This window comes from Chlorocebus sabaeus, chromosome 17 (assembly GCF_047675955.1).
Source record: "Chlorocebus sabaeus isolate Y175 chromosome 17, mChlSab1.0.hap1, whole genome shotgun sequence".
NCBI classification, from domain to species: Eukaryota; Metazoa; Chordata; class Mammalia; order Primates; family Cercopithecidae; genus Chlorocebus; species Chlorocebus sabaeus.
The window spans coordinates 32,208,633-32,225,974 of record NC_132920.1 but is presented as its reverse complement, the minus strand read 5'-3'; the positions used below and the strand labels follow the sequence as shown (position 1 = coordinate 32,225,974).

The window sequence follows — 17,342 nt, the reverse complement described above, 5'->3', positions numbered from 1 at the left end:
CTGGCCACGAGGAAGGATATAGGCTGAGAGGAAACCACTGGGGTCAGAGGGGGGGGGCAGCAGGTGGGGAAATGGTGGGGGAAAAAGAAATGGCAGGAAGGGTGGGGGATGTCAAGTTGGGTAAAAATTAGGGTGAGCGTTAAAAATGGGATAGGGAAAGGATATGGGAGGTGAGACCAGGGCTGGGGGTTGAGATGAGGGTATAGTGAGCCAGTGATGCTAGACAGGGAGTGGGGGCTGGGGTGGGGCAGGACAAGAGGAGGGGTGGCATGTGGGAGGGCCTGGGAGGGGTGGGAGGACCTGCCCTATCTCCGCTCCCCTCCCTGACCTCATCCTGGTCCTCCCCTTCTCCTCCCCTGCTCGCTGCAGACTCTCTCCTTCTCACTGTCGCTGCCGAGATCCACAGTCGGTTGTGGCTCAGCCCCTGTTGCAGGGGACAAGTGAGGGCGACTTCCCTGTCCTGCCCTGAGACGCCGCCCTCCCGGGGTTGGGGACAGAGCAGGTGCAGAGGCACTGCAGCTGCCCGGTTGCCCAGGTAAGGAACAGAGTTCTGGGGAGACCCAGAAGGAGAGGCAAAGGATTTCTCGCCTATCCCCACATCCCAGGTGAAGGTGTGGCAGGTGATCTCTCAGCAGTGCTTCCAGAGCAAGGACTTCTGTTCAGGACAGAGGACATAGGAGCGTTCACTGGGAACCAGGCTCCCTGTGAAGGAGTGTCTGGGAGGAGAGGGTGGTGTGTGTGTGTTGGGGTGGGCGGTGTATGTCAGGGCTTGGATGGGATGCAGACAACTGAGAGGGGCTGGGAACAAACCGAGGGACTCCGAGAGTCAGATGGTGGAAGCAGGGTAGAGGTGGTTATTGGTGAGGTGAGCCCCTGGGCCCTGGAGGTGCTGGGGCTAGCGGGAAGATAGGACTAGGCTGAACTGGTGACCAGCTGAACCTCGGAAGGAAAGTGCTTGCGGAATCCCAAGTGTCGGGCTGGAGCAACTGAGCCCAGGCTCTGGGCTCCAGGCTCCAGGAGGTGCCAGAGGGTGCTGCTTTGGGCATCCAAATAGGGACTCCCTAGGTGGCAGCGTGAGAGTTGCAGGGAGGGAGGTTTGGGAGATCTCTTGAGGAAATACGGAAATGGGACAGTCAGGACTCTCGGGTCTGGGAAGTGCACAGAGCCTGCAGAGAGGATCCTAAAACTTGTTCTTGGCCAGAGCTCTGCACTCATGACTCACGATTCAGCAGGGCTGGGATGGCTGAGAGATGCCTCTGGGGGCACAGGGGCTCCGTCTTCACTCTGTGCCCCTTCCAGGCTCCCCTTGCCTCTGTCTGTCTGAACCCGAGCTCTCCCTCACCCCGCCCTCCCCACCAGTACACGTGACACGCCCCGGGTGGGGCGGGCGGGCCCCTTATCTCGCCTGGAAAGAATTTAATGGCATAGAAACAACTGGAAGTGGAACTGAGAGGAACTACTGGGAAGGAACTCGGAAACACCACAGCTGCTGCCTGCCCCGCCCCTGCTTCCCGCATCTCCAGCCCCTCCTCTTTTCCCTGATCCTGCCTCCAAGTCCCTGGGGACCCAGCACCTCAATTCTTCAAACTTCCTTCTGCTCACTCCAGACCTGGCCACTAGGTGCAGGACCAGAAACTGCCTTCCTGTCTCTCATTGCACTCCTAACCATTTTCAACTGGAGTCTGGAAATCCTCTCTCTTAATTTTTCCATTCCTAGGCCCATTAGCTCCCCAGAATAAGGGGCATCTGGGTTCCCCAACCCACCCCTCCCTGACACCTCCTTCCCACCTGGTTCCAGCCCAATATCTGGGACCCCCACATTCCCTTTTTAGTCTCACTCCTGGAATCCTTCTGTCTTCATCTCTCATTGCCAGATTCAACTGGGGGTGTAGCAGGAGGGTCAGAGGGAGACATGGGGGTGGGACCATAACCCCCATCTCTGGAACATCTCTTATGGAAGCCAGCGCCTCTCGCCACCCCTTGGGACCTGTGCAGTCCCTAATGAGCAAAGTGTCAAAGTTGGCTACAACACTGAATACCCAGGAAGCTGAGTCACAGTTTGGGAAGATGCTCCCATCCCTGCCAGCCCTCCAACTGTGGGGAGGGTGCCAAGAGGGTGAGGCCATATCTCCCCTCAAACACGCACTGCAGAGAACCACTCCAGACATAGTGGTAGGGGGAATGGTGAAGGGGAGACACAAGAAACACCCAATTGTTTGCTTGCCCAGTACTGAGAGAAGAGAAGAATTCTTGCAGGAGCTGGAATAGGGAGCTGGAGGGGTGGGTGGTGGCAACAGGGCAGGGAGGGAGATCAGGAAGGAGCCTCTGGGTGTGTGGTCAATGGAGGCTGCTGTGCTCTTCTAGACCAATCTCACCAGCTTTCTGGAAAAGCTGCTGAGCTCTCTTCACTCCTTCCTGCTGCAAAGACCCTCTCTGCTTTCCCCACTGTGCAGGGAAAGGTGAGGAATCCAGTTATTTGGGGAGGGGCACTGGACATCTCACAGAGGCCTCCAGGGGTACGGGGAAGTATGGTGGAGGCCATGTGTCCACTGCTCCCCACTGGGGAAGGGCCTCCTATTCGGTTCCTCTCACACCATCCAGGTTCTTTCACTCACAGAGCTGCCCACGGAGCCAACAAGAAATCAGCCTTCTTAGGCATCAGCCAATGACTAGGTGTGGAGGAATTCTGAAGGGGAGATTGGGTGTGTGTGCATGTGTGCCTGGGCACCCATATGTGTACCTGCAGGGATGCAGGTTTTGTGGGCGGATTTGTGTGTCTGTGCAGGTGTGTTTGTATTTGTGTTTGTGGATGAGCACACATTAACATATTTGTAAGTGTACATGTGTACACATATTTGTGCAAGCACTCCCATGGTGTGGGAGTGATTTGCATGGCCTTAGACACAAAGTGACAGGATTTGAGGGTCAGCCAGAGCCCATCTCTTACCCCAGGGTACACTCCAGGCTGAGAGAAGGGCTGGGGGGACAGGAAAGGGCAGCTCTCTGTATGCCAGGCCTCTCGGCCTGGGCTTTCTTGGGTGGGGAACCTCTTGGTGTGGAAACACTCTGTCCCTGTTCAGCTCCCTTTCCGTCTCTTGCTGGCTGGTAGTAGAATGTGATGGCTGGTAGCCCTGAAAACTCCTTTTTCTCTGATCCAGGAGAAAAGTCTAAGAGTCGAAAGCCAGAAGATGTGTGCGTGTTGGGCGGAGGTGTGTGTGTGTCACAGTCACCTCCGCCTACCAGTGACACATCCCCCACTCCTCACTGGTCAGCATTTCCACACCCACCCTACCCTCCTCCTTTCCCCAGCCTCTGGTCTGGAAGAACTGGGCACCTTTCAGCATCTCAACTCTTCACCCGAGCTGAATCCTGCCTGGCCCCTCACACTGCTGTTCGCCATAGCCCTCTCTCCTCTCTCATCCTGGGACCCCCCTACTACCTTTCCTCCCACCTCTTGTCTCTGTGTGCTCCCCAATCCCTGCCTCAGTAAACTCCACAAACACACACAACTGGGTAACCATCATGTAGATCAAGAAATAAGACACCTTTAGCCCCCCAGAAGCACCCCACCATGCCGCTACTAGTCACTGCACCCTCAAGAGTATCACACTTCTGACTTGGAACACTACAAATTAATGTTGCCTCTCCTCAAACTTCACATAAATAGAACTATGCAACATGCTCTTTCCTGTGTCTGGCTTTTGTTCAATCTCATCTTAGTAAGATCCATCACACTACTGCATATAACTGTAGTTCATTCCTGCTTTATTTTATTCCACAGTGTGAATAAACCACAGTTTATTTAATCTGTTCTACTAATGTGAAATGGTTGGGTAGTTCCCAGTTTGGGACTATTATGAGCAGTACTGCTATGTTGGGTATATTCCTAGGAGTGGAATTGCAGGGTCATAGGGTTTGCGTGTGTTCAGCTTTAGTACATTTAGTAGATTCTGTCAAACAGTTTTCCAAAGTGCTTGTACCATCTGGTCCTGCCAGGATCTCCCCTGGCCTGGCCTCTGATTCTGCCTCTGCCCTGGTGACTGTGTCTAACCAACTTCCAGTCCCAGACACTGTCCGTGGTCCTAGCCCTGACCTTGGTCCTGCCCTTGGTTCCAGCCTTAATGCTAGTCCTGCATTTATATTGAACTTTTCATTCATTCATACAGTCAGTAAACATCTATGGAGCACCACTTACGTGCCAGATGCAAGGATACAGCAGCCAAGAAAGAAAAATAGGTGCTGTGCCTGCCCTCATGGACTTTATAGTCTAGTGGGCAAGAAAGTAATAAAATAATCTCACAGTATATTTATATATTATTTTGGACTTCAAAAATAAAAAAATATTTATTTATATATGATTGCAAATTGTTATAAATGCTACAAGTGAGAATGGTGTGATGTTGTGATACCACATGGTAGGAGGACCTGACCTGGTCAGGAAAACTTCCCTGTGAAAAAAATGGCGGGCTGAGACCCGAAGGATGAGAAGGCCAAGAGAGAAGGGAACAGTGTTCCACACGGATGGAACAGCGTATACAAAGGTCTGGGGTTGGGGATGGGCACAGAGAATGTAAGGGACTTAAAGGTCAGTGGGGCTGGAATGGAGGGAGGGAGGGAAATGTTATGGGAGGTGAAGTGGGGGCAGGGGACACATGATGGTAGGGCTGTTTGTCAGTGTTCTAAGAGAATTTGGAAGGGAGGCACTGAAGCATTTTGAGGAGAGGGACATCCTGGTTGCATTTGTGAGACTGTAGAGGACAAGGGTGGAAGCAAAGGGAAGAGTCAGGGCTGGACACAGTGGCTCACACCTGTAATCCCAGCACATTGGGAGGCTGGGGTGGGAGGATTGCTTGAGCCCAAGAGTTCAAGGCCAGCCCGGGCAACATAGAAAGATCCTGTCTCTACAAAAAAAAAAAAAAAAAAAAAAAAAAAAAAAAAAAAATTAAAAATTAGCTAAGCATGATGGCACACACCTGTAGTCCCAACTACTCAGGAGGCTGAAGTGGGAGGATTGCTTGAGCACAGGTCAGTGCTGCAGTGAGCTATGATTGCGCCACTGCACTCCAGCCTAGGTGACAGAGTGAGACCCTGCCTCAAAAAATAAAATAAAATAAAATAAATGCAGCCAGGAGGCAGTTGCAGTTGTCAGGCAAGAGGCGGATGGAAGTTTGGATTAGAACAAAGGTAAGTGAGAGGGAAGGAAATGAATTAAAGAGACGTTTATGAGAAAATACAGGTAGATACAAGGAAATATGGTGGCATTGAATGGGCTGTGAGGTTTCTGGCTTGTAAAGCTGGATGAATGGCGGGGCCCTGAGTTTCAATGGGGAATTCTGGGAGGGAATGGGATACAGGAAAGTGACTGTGAATTCAGTTACAGGCATGGTGAATTTGAGGTGCCCAAGTGGAGATGCCAAGTAGGCAGGTGGATATATTGCCGTGGAGTGAGAGGAAGATGACGAGAGTGTTTTACAAGTTGGTGTATAGTTTGGAAATTGAAGTCATGAGTCTGGATGAAGGTACCACATGGATGACTAGAGCAGCAGGTCTATTAATTTAGTAGAAATGTGTTGCACATTACAATCATCTGGGGAGCTTTTTAAAATACTGAATAAAATTCAGTTACTTGGTCATTCTAGTCACATCTCAAGTGTTGCAGAGCCTCATATCCCTCCTGGCTACCATATTGGTCAGCGTGGATACAGAATGTTTTAAAAGAGAAGGGCCAGGCGCAGTGGCTCATGCCTGTAACCCCAGCACTTTGGGAGGCCGAGGCGGGCAGATCATCTGAAGTCAGGAGTTCAAGACCAGCCTGGCCAACATGGTGAAACCCCATCTCTACTAAAAATAAAAAATTAGCCAGGCATGGTAGCGGGTGCCTGTAGTCCCAGCTACTTGGGAGGCTGAGGCAGGAGAATCGCTTGAACTCGGAGGCAGAGGTTGCAGTGAGCAGAGATCGTGTAACTGCACTCCAGCCTGGGAGGCGACAAATGGAGACTGCATCTCAAAAAAAAAGAAGAAGAAAATGCGGTGAACTGTGTCCAGTGATTTTGAGAGAAGTCGAAGGTCAAGCAAGATGAAGACAAATGTCTCTTAGATTTTGTAGCACCAAAGTCATTGGGAAGCCTTAGAAGGAACTGTTTGGTGGGTTGGAGGGAGTAGAGTGGATTGAGGCATGCATGGGCTATAGGGAAATGGAAACACCAAATACAGATAAATCTTGACAACTGTGGCCATGAAGTAGAGGAGAGAAATATGTGGTGGCTGGAGGGGGTGTGAGATTGGGGAAAGGTTTTTTAAGGTTTAATTTTTTTTTTTGAAATGGAGTCTCGCACTGTTGCCCAGGCTGGAGTGCAGCGGCACGATCTCAGTCCACTGCAACCTTTGCCTCCCAGGTTCAAGAGATTCTCCTGCCTCAGCCTCCCAAGTAGCTGGGATTACAGGCACCTGCCACCATGCCCAGCTAATGTTTTTTTGTATTTTTAGTAGAGACGGGATTTCACCACGTTCGCCAGGCTGGTTTTGAACCCCTGACCTCAAGTGATCTGCCCACCTTGGCCTCCCAAAGTGCTGGGATTACAGGCATGAGCCACCACACCCAGCCATGGTTCAATTTTTATATAGCAAAATTCAAAAGTCTTAAGTGTGCAGCTCAACGAATTTCTGAATATGTATACATCTATGTAACCACCCAGATTAGGATACAAAATATTTCCAGAAATATGACTCCTTCCGGTCAATAATCCCTACAAGTAATCCTATTCTATCTTCTAAAAGTAAAGATTAACTCTGCCTATTTTTGTTCATTTGTTTGTTTGTTTTTTGAGATAGAGTCTTGCTCTGTTGCCTGGCTGGAGTGCAGTGGCATGATCTTGGTTCACTGCAACCTCCGCCTCTGGGATTCAAGCAATTCTTCTGCCTCAGCCTCCCAAGTAGCTGGGACTACAGGTGCATGCCACCATGCCCAGCTAATTTTTGTATTTTCAGTAGACACAGGGTTTCACCATGTTGGCCAGGATGGTCTCCATCTCTTGACTTTGTGATCCGCCTGCCTCGGCCTCCCAAAGTGCTGGGATCACAGGCTTGAGCCACCACACCCAGCCTCTCTGCCTGTTTTTGAACCTCATATAAATGACGTCATTCAGAGTGTTTTCTTTTTTCTTTTCTTTTCTTTCTTTCTTTTTTTTTTTTGTAGCTCAGGAATGGTATATAAGAGTATAAGAGTGTTCTCTTTCTGTGTGTGGTATTTTTTGCTCAGCACTATGTGTGTGAAATTCACCCGTGTTGCATGTAGCAATAGGGTGTTGTTTTTTGTTTGTTTTTTGTTTTTTGTTTTTTTGCTGTATAGTATTCCATTGTGTGACTCTGGCACAATTTATCCACTTTATGAATGGACACTTGAGTTGCTTTCAGTTTTGGCTAATATAGGAATAAATCTCATGAACATTATTGTCTACATCTTTTGGAAGAACTATGCAGTCATTCCCATTGGATATTTAGTTATAGATATCTGGGTTATAGACTATATGTTTTAGCAGATACTACTAAACAACTTTCCAGTGTTTGCACTAATATATGCTCCCACTTGCAACAGATGAGAATTCCAGTTGCTTCACATTCTTGCCAATATTGAGCAATGACAGCCTCTTTGAAGAGGGACAAGCATTCTGGAGGATATTTAGTGGTATCTCATTGTGGTTTTAACGTACATTTACCCGATGACTACTGATTTTGTGCATCTTTTAAAATGCTTCTTGGAGCTGGGTGCATTGGTACACACCTGTAAGCCCAGCTACTCTGGAGGGTGAGGCAGGAGGATTGCTTGAGGCCAAGAGTTCAAGGCCAGCCTTGGCAACATAGCAAGATCCCATCTCTACAAAAAATTTAAAAATTAGCCAGGCATGGTGATGCCCATCTGTAGTTCCAGCTACTCTGGAGGCTGAGGCAGGAGGATCACTTGAGCCCAGGAGTTTGAGGCTGCAGTGAGCTGTGATTGTGCCACTGTGTTCCAGCCTGGGTGACTGAGGTAGAGTTTATCTTAAAATAAAGTGAAATAGACTGGGTGCGGTGGCCCACGCCTGTAATCCCAGTAACTTTGGGAGGCCAAGGCAGGTGGATCACTTGAGGTCAGGAGTTTGAGACCAGCCTGGCCAACTTGGTGAAACCCTGTCTCTACAAACAACAACAACAACAACAACAACAACAAACAAACAAAAAAAAACGCTGGGCGCGGTGGCTCACGCCTGTAATCCCAGCACTTTGGGAGGCCCAGGCGGGTGGCTCACAAGGTCAGGAGATAGAGACCAACCTGGCCAACGTGGTGAAACTTCATCTCTACTAAAAATACAAAAAAGTGAGCCAGGTGTGGTGGCGGGTGCCTGTAGTCCCAGCTACTCGGGAGGCTGAGGCAGGAGAATGGCTTGAACCTGGCAGGTGGAGCTTATAGTGAGCCGAGATTGCGCCACTGCACTGTAGCCTGGGTGAAAGAGCAAGACTCCATCTCTACAAAAAAATGAGCTGGGCATGGTGGTGCATGCCTGTAATCCTAGCTACTCCAGTGGCTGAGGCAGGAGAATCACTTGAGCCCAGGTAAAACAAATAAAATGTTTATTGACCCTTTGGGTGTATTCTTTTCTGGAGTACCCATTGTCTTTTGCCAATTTAAAAAACTAGGTTTCCTGATTTTGGCTTGTTGTTTTGTTTTTCAGAGTTTGTTTTTTGAGACGGAGTTTCACTCTTCTGCTCAGGCTGGAGTGCAGTGTGATGATCTCGGCTCACTGCAACCTCTGCCTCCGGTTTCAAGTGATTCTCCTCCTCAGCCTCCTGAGTAGCTGGGATTATAGGCGCCCACTACCACACCTGGCTAATTTTTGGATTTTTAGTGGAGATGGAGTTTCACCATGTTGGCCAGGCTGGTCTCGAACTCTTGACCTCGTGATCCACCTGCTTTGGCCTCCCAAAGTGCTGGGATTACAGGCGTGAACCACCGCACCCAGCCGCCTTCTTAGTCTCTTAATGATGTAATTTGATGACCTGAAATTTTGTTTTGTTTTGTTTTCTTCTTTTTGTTTTTTATTTTTTGAAACAGGGTGTCAGCTCTGTTGCCCAGACTGGAGTGCAGTGGCATGCTCACAGCTCACCATAGCCTCCACCTCCCAGACTCAAGTGATCCTCCCTCCTCAGCCCCTGAGTAGCTGGGACTACAGATGTACCACCACACCCAGCAAATTCTTTTTGTTTTTTGTAGAGACAGAGTCTCACTGTCTTGCCTAGCCTGGTCTCCAACTCCTGGGGTCATGCAATCCTCCCACTTAAGCCCCCCGAAGTGCTGGGATTACAGATATGAGCCACTGCACCCGGCCTATGGTTAGGTTTTGTGTGTGTTTTACTTAAGAAATCTTGCGGCTCGGTGCAGTGACTCAAGCCTGTATTCCTAGCACTTGGGAAGCCGAGGCAGGCAGATTGCCTGAGTTCAGGAGTTTGAGACCAGCCGGGCCAACATGGTGAAACCCCATCTCTACTAAAAATACAAAAAATAGCCGGGTGTGGGGGCAGATGCCTGTAATCCCCGCTACTAAGGAGTCTGAGGTAGGAGAATCACTTAAACCTGGGAGACAGAGGTTGCAGCGAGCTGAGATAGCACCAGTGCACTCTACTCTGGGCGACAGAGCGAGACTCAGTCTTAAAAAAAAAGAAAGAAATCTTGCTTACTCCAAAGTCAGAAATTCTTTCTTCTGTAAGATATTGCTATGAAAGATATTGCCTTACTTTTCATATTTAGGTCCTGGGTTCATCTCAAATTATTTTGGTATATCAGACATAAGGTGGAGAATGACTGTTTTTTTGTTTTTTGTTTTTTGTTTTTTTGCTTTTTTTTTTTTTTTTTTTTTTTTTTACTTAGGGGTATTGGATTGATCCAGCACCAGTAACTAAAAAGACCATCCTTTCTCCTCTTAACTGCAGCAGCACTTTTGCCATTAATTAGGTGACCACATATGTGTGGGCCTGTTTCTGGGCCCTATTCAGTTTCATCTGTCTATCCTTGCACCTTTAAAATAAGTCTTGATATTTGATCATGTAAGTCCTGAGGAAGAGGGGTTTTTTTGGTTTGTTTTGTTTTCAAACAGAGATATTTGAGCAAGGATCCAGTTGAGAGTGAGGAGTTGAATAAAAAAGAGAGAGAAGTCAGGCGTGGTGGCTCATGCTTTTAATCCCAGCTACCTGGGAGGCTGAGGTGGGAGGATGGCTTGAGCCCAGGAGTTCAAGTCCAGCCTTAACCAGGGGGTTGAGCAAGATCCTGTCTCAATATTAAAAAGAGAACGAGGTCACGCGGTGGCTTATGCCTGTAATCCCAGCACTTTGGGATATTGAGGTGGGCAGATCACTTGTGGTCGGGAGTTTGAGACCAGCCTGCCCACATGATGAAACCTCATTTCTACTAAAAATACAAAAATTAGCGGGGCATGGTGGCGGGCACCTATAATCCCAGCTACTTGGGAGGCCGAGACGGGAAAATCACTTGAGCTAGGAGGCAGAGGTTGCAGTGAGCCAAGATTGTACCACTGCATTCCAGCCTAGGCAACAGAGTAAGATTCTGTCTTAAAAAAAAAAAAAAAAAAAGGCCGGGCGCGGTGGCTCAAGCCTGTAATCCCAGCACTTTGGGAGGCCGAGACGGGCGGATCACGAGGTCAGGAGATCGAGACCATCCTGGCGAACAAGGTGAAACCCCGTCTCTACTAAAAATACAAAAAACTAGCCGGGCGAGGTGGCGGGCGCCTGTAGTCCCAGCTACTCCGGAGGCTGAGGCAGGAGAATGGCGTAAACCCGGGAGGCGGAGCTTGCAGTGAGCTGAGATCCGGCCACTGCACTCCAGCCTGGGCGACAGAGCCAGACTCCGTCTCAAAAAAAAAAAAAAAAAAAAAAAAAAAAAAAAAAAAAAAAGTGAGAGAGAGAGAGGGAGAAGATAATCTACATTTTAAGGTTTCTTAGAAGACAGTAGGAGCTGGGATCCAGGTGTTTGGGGAAGGATTGGTCCTAGGTACTCATCCGCTAATTCATTCAACATTAATGTGTCAGAATATTTATGTGCCAGACACAAGTATACAGCAGTTCTGGGATAGATGAGGTCCTTGTTCTCATGGAGCTCCCGTTCCAGTATTGAGAGAAAAGTAATAAACAAGTAAACAGATAACTCAGGCAGCAGTAAATGCCACGAAGAACAGGAACAGGATATTGTGATAGAGAGTAATGGAAGAATGTCCTAATTGGGAGTTAAGATTTGAAGATGGAGCCAGACTTTAAGAGCAGAGTGAAGAGCATCCCAGACATAGGGAACACACGATGCAAGGGCCCTTGGAGTGTTGAGAGCTTGTAGTGCTTGTGGGAAAAACAAAAGACCAGTGTAGGCCCGGGCACGGTGGCTCACGCCTGTAATCCCAGCACTTTGGGAGGCTGAGGTGAGCAGATCACCTGAGGTTAGGAGCTCGAGACCAACCTGACCAACATGAAGAAACCCCATCTCTACTAAAAGTACAAAATTAGCCGGACATGGTGGGGCATCTCTGTAATCCCAGCTACTCAGGAGGCTGAGGCAGGAAAATCACTCAGACCTGGGAGGCGGAGGTTGCGGTGAGCTGAGATTGCACCATTGCACTCCAGCCTGCGCACAAGAGTGAAACTCCATCTCAAAAACAAAACAAAACAAACAAAAAAACAACAAACAACAACAACAACAAACCAGTGTAGGGAAACACAGTAGAAAAGGGGGTGAGGAGCAGGGTAACTAAATGATATCAGAGAGGTAGAGAACAGACTTGCCCAGGGAGGGTATCCTTTAGGGTTGAGCTGAATGTGAATTTTTACATGCATGTGAGTTGGGTAGATTACTTGTGGGTGGTGGAGCTGTGGGTATGTGCTGGAGGATTCGTTTTGTCTCCTTCTTTTTGAAGCTGCTCTCATACCTGCCCTTTCTCCCTGCAGCCTCCTGAATGATGCCAGCCCAGTATGCTCTAACCTCCAGCCTGGCTCTCCTGGTGCTACTGGGCACAGCTAGAGCAGGCCCCTTCTCTTCGCGGTCCAATGTGACACTGCCAGCCCCCCGGCCCCCTCCCCAGCCAGGGGGCCGCACGGTGGGGGCAGGAGGGGGAAGGCCCTCTTCTCAGCTTTATGAGCACACAGTGGAAGGAGGGGAGAAGCAGGTGGTATTCACCCACCGCATTAACCTGCCCCCTTCCACTGGCTGTGGTTGTCCCCCAGGCACTGAGCCCCCAGTCCCTGCTTCAGAGGTGCAGGCCCTGAGGGTCCGGCTAGAGATCCTGGAGGAGTTGGTGAAGGGGCTCAAGGAACAGTGCACTGGGGGATGTTGTCCTACTGCTGCCCAGGCTGGCACAGGTGAGCAGGTCATCACAGAAGAGGGTGGAGAGGTGTGTTAGGGTGGGGTGGGCATTGCTAGTCCATAAAGGTCCTTGGTATGAATTAGAAGAAGGCACTCCTGCCTCACCCTTAGGGGTGTGGATGCAGCCCAGAACACAACTTGGAGAGCAGAGCTGGACAACATGTCAACTAAAGCATACGCGAGGGCCCTGAGAGACTGCATATATTACACGTATTAGCAACTGGAAGCAGACATGGCCTCATGAGATGAGGCTGGCCTGGCTAGGGGACCTGCACATAGGAGCACTATATAGGTTCAGCCTCTCTCCCAGGAGAGAGACTGAGACCTGCCTCTCCCTCATACTCCAGGTCAGACAGATGTGCGGACCCTCTGCAGTCTCCATGGTGTGTTTGATCTGAGCCGCTGCACCTGTTCCTGTGAGCCAGGCTGGGGTGGGCCCACCTGCTCAGACCCCACAGATGCTGAGATTCCTTCCTCCTCCCCACCCTCAGCCTCGGGGTCCTGCCCAGATGACTGCAATGATCAGGGTCGCTGTGTCCGTGGTCGTTGCGTGTGCTTTCCCGGCTACACTGGCCCCAGCTGTGGCTGGCCATCCTGTCCTGGGGACTGCCAAGGCCGTGGGCGCTGCGTGCAGGGCGTGTGCGTGTGCCGGGCAGGTTTCTCAGGCCCCGACTGCAGCCAGCGCTCCTGCCCTCGGGGTTGCAGCCAGAGGGGACACTGTGAGGATGGGCGCTGTGTGTGTGATCCAGGCTACACTGGTGAGGACTGTGGCATGAGGAGCTGCCCTCGCGGTTGCAGTCAGAGGGGGCGCTGTGAGAATGGGCGCTGCGTGTGCAACCCTGGCTACACTGGCGAGGACTGTGGGGTGAGGAGCTGCCCTCGGGGCTGCAGCCAGAGGGGACGCTGCGAGGACGGGCGCTGCGTGTGTGACCCCAGCTACACTGGCGAGGACTGTGGTACGCGGAGCTGCCCCTGGGACTGTGGTGAGGGCGGGCGCTGCGTGGACGGCCGCTGCGTGTGCTGGCCCGGGTACACAGGCGAGGACTGCAGCACGCGGACATGTCCGAGGGACTGCCGGGGCCGCGGGCGCTGCGAGGACGGCGAATGCATTTGCGACACGGGCTACAGCGGGGACGATTGTGGCGTGCGCAGCTGCCCTGGCGACTGCAACCAAAGGGGCCGCTGTGAGGACGGCCGCTGCGTGTGCTGGCCAGGGTACACTGGACTCGACTGCGGCTCGCGCGCCTGCCCACGAGACTGTAGAGGTCGCGGGCGCTGCGAGAACGGTGTATGTGTTTGCAACGCGGGCTACAGCGGCGAGGACTGCGGTGTGCGCAGCTGTCCTGGAGACTGTCGTGGCCGGGGCCGCTGTGAGAGTGGCCGCTGCGTGTGTTGGCCAGGCTACACAGGCCGGGACTGTGGCACGCGCGCCTGTCCTGGCGACTGTCGCGGGCGCGGGCGCTGCGTGGATGGCCGCTGCGTGTGTAACCCGGGCTTCACCGGTGAGGACTGTGGGAGCCGTCGCTGTCCCGGGGACTGCCGTGGGCACGGCAGTTGCGAGGATGGCGTGTGCGTGTGTGACGCAGGCTACTCAGGGGAAGACTGCAGCACGCGCAGCTGCCCCGGGGGCTGCCGAGGCCGCGGCCAGTGCATAGATGGGCGCTGTGTGTGCGAGGACGGCTACTCTGGTGAGGATTGCAGTGTGAGGCGGTGCCCGAATGACTGCAGCCAGCACGGCATGTGCCAGGACGGTGTGTGCATCTGTTGGGAAGCCTACGTGGGTGAGGACTGCAGCATCCGCACCTGCCCCTCCAACTGCCATGGGCGGGGCCGCTGTGAGGAGGGGCGCTGCCTGTGCGACCCAGGCTACACTGGCCCCACCTGTGCCACCCGCATGTGCCCGGCTGACTGCCGGGGACGTGGGCGCTGTGTGCAGGGAGTGTGCATGTGCCACGTGGGCTATGGCGGTGAGGACTGCGGGCAGGAAGAGCCTCCAGCCAGCGCCTGCCCTGGAGGCTGCGGGCCCCGGGAACTGTGCCAGGCAGGCCAGTGTGTGTGTGTAGAGGGCTTCCGAGGCCCTGACTGTGCCATCCAGACATGCCCAGGGGACTGCCGTGGCCGAGGAGAGTGTCACGATGGCAGCTGTGTCTGCAAAGATGGGTATGCTGGCGAAGACTGCGGGGAAGGTGAGCAGGCAGCCTTCCCCAGTGTGCTCTGGGACTGTGATTCTGTGAACAGAAGCCATGGGGAAGATCTGAGCCTGAGGAAGAGTGGAGGGAGGGCATGTCATTCCGAGGAGCCAGTGTCCACCAGGGGCAGCAGAACCACAGGGGCGGGGCTCACCAGTGGGCAGGACTGGCCTTCAGATCTCTGGAGCAGGTTGGGGCCCATTTAGTTGGATTTAGGGAGATTCTGTGCTCCTGATGAAGAGAAGGTGAAGGCGGCCAATCCCCGTTCAGCCCTCTGTCAGCTATTCTCCACTAGCAGAGAGGAGTGGGAGTTGGGATGGGCCTCTTGGATGTCCCTGAGTAAAAGGGGCTGTGGGTGGGGGTGGTTGCCTTGTGCTAACCAGCTTTTCCTACCCCATTCTCTTGGGCAGAGGTGCCAGCCATTGAGGGCATGAGGATGCATCTCTTGGAGGAGACAACAGTTCGGACAGAGTGGACCCCGGCTCCTGGCCCTGTGGATGCCTATGAAATTCAATTCATCCCCACGGTGAGAGAGATGCCAAGCTCCAGGAGGGGACTGAGTGAGCAGGATGGGCGGGGTGGGGGGGCGGGCAGGGCTCACCTCCTGGAGGAAGTTCCAGGTAATCATTGGTTGAGTCCAGATGGCTGGGTTCCTGAAGCTGCTGTAAAGGCTTTCTCAGCCTGCTTGACACTGGGCACTGAGGCCTCTGTGGCATCTCCGGCAAGCAGTGGTTCCACGCAGTTGGAACACTTGGTAACAGAGAGCTCAATACTTCCTGAGGCTGCCCAGTCCATTGCTGGTCATCACTGTTGTTGTGGTTGTTGCGGAATCCGTCTGCCCCCATTCTAGCACCTGTCCATTGGCCCTGGCTGGGTAGTCATCAGCAGCTGGAATGTTTTTTGCTTTCCCTGCATCCTACACCACAGGCCTTCAGGTATTTGCAGACACCAGCCTGGTGTCTCCATTCCTCAGGCAAAACCTCCCAGTTTCTTCACCCCTTTTCCCTAAGTCTTTGTTCTCTGAATACTTTACCTTCCTGTGACTCTTGCTTTTTTCATGTGTCCCCAAAATGTGGGGGCAGAGAGGGGCCCACTGGCTTACTCTGGATTTACGGACACTTTTCTCAGAGTTGGCATATATTAACTTGTAGTCACACAAGCGGGTAGCTGTTTTGGTTATATTTGGTTTTTAAAGTAACTTTTAATTATAAAAGTAATATAGGCCCAGTGCAGAAAACTTAGAAAATACAGATTAGCAGGGAAAAAAGATGGAAGGAAAGAAGACAATATTCAACTATATACACTTCTTTTTTTTCACCTAAATATAGGCCTTTGCATTTGGCCCTGTTCAATGTTATCTTTTTTGGTTTGGGCCAAGCTGTCTAGGCTGTTGCAACAATTTTGAGTCTGTGAACTTCATCTCCCACCTCCTTGTCATCAGCACATGCAAACCAGTTTTTTCTCTGTCTCCCTCCAACTTGCTCTTTTTTTTTTTTTTTTTTTTTTTCTTGAGACAGAGTCTTGCTCTGTGGCCCAGGCTCGAGTGCAGTGGTGCCATCTCAGCTCACTGCAACCTCTGCATCCCAGGCTTAGGTCATCCTCTTACCTCAGCCTCCCAAGTAGCTGGGACTACACGTGTGCACCACCTTAGCTTACTAATGTTTGTATTTTTAGTAGAGACAGGGTTTCTCCATGTTGCATGCCCAGGCTGGTCCTGAACTCCTGGGCTCAAGTGATCTGCCCGCCTCAGCCTCCTAAAGTGCTGGGATTACAGGCATGAGCCACCACGCCCGGCCATCCAACTTGCTCTTAAAACATTAGAGGGAATACCCTAAGGACAAAGCCTTGTAGTCACTCATTTGGGACCTCTCCTTATGCAGACTGGGCTTTTAAGATATGGTCATTTCCCTAGCTCCAAATCTTCTGACATTTCTACCATCGAACTCATGTTTTCCTGCATCATCCCACAAATGCCATGGGGTGTGGGCCATGTCACCCTCATCTTCATCAGCTTAGCCCGGACTCTGTAAAAATAAACAACTCCCCAGGCCTAAGGCCTCAGAAGGCACTAGGACAGAAGGGGACAGCTCAGAGGAACTGTCATCCTCACTCCACTTTGCTTTGTCTTGTCATTATGCTCCTCGGGCCAGCCCCCTACCACGTTCTGCCTCTCCTCACTCTCCAGCCAAAGCAGAAGCAGAAATCTCAACTTTGTGGCGCAACCAAGATAGCTTGAATTTTTTCTTCTGTTTAAACATCTTTTTTTTGTTGTTGTTATTTTAAAAATACTTTAATCACGAGACAAGAATTTGGCAACTAGAGAAAAGAAAAACAATTCCTGGCTGCCCCTCACTAAAACAAGCACTGCTAACATTTTCACATGTTTCTCCCGCTCTCTTCTTCTCTGTGTATATTATTTACATAGCTCTAAGCTTGAAAGGGTGGGACTTTGAAAAGGAAGTTTCCTAAGAAACTTCAGGGAAAGAAGAATTAAAATAAACACTTGAGATAAGAGGAGCTTTTAGGGCAGCAGTTGTCTCCTGCTCTGAGTAAATAAACACAAACCCATCATTGGTGTTGTCAAGGGTGCCGCTTTCCAGTTGATGCCCTAGACTTTCTCCCCCACTCAGAGCCAGGGTGGCGGTGCCAAGTTGGCCTGTGCCAGGCTCGGCCATGTTCTTAGTTCATCCATTCTGCTCTCAGTATGGGCGTCTGTCACATTCTGGGTCTTCTCTGAGCCTGGGTGTAGAAGGCACTCC

At 51.3% G+C, this 17,342-nt stretch overlaps 1 protein-coding gene across 1 annotated transcript in view; it reads left to right on the top strand.

The window, feature by feature from the left end:
- The first annotated feature begins 394 nt into the window (after positions 1–394).
- The window catches only part of TNXB (tenascin XB), a 69,657-nt gene continuing 52,709 nt past the window's right edge, over positions 395–17,342 (top strand). The window contains 4 exon segments of the mRNA XM_073005892.1: positions 395–535; positions 11,980–12,390; positions 12,742–14,580; positions 14,994–15,109. Of these exon segments, the coding sequence (XP_072861993.1) occupies positions 11,988–12,390; positions 12,742–14,580; positions 14,994–15,109 (2,358 nt within the window). The 5' untranslated portion in view covers positions 395–535; positions 11,980–11,987.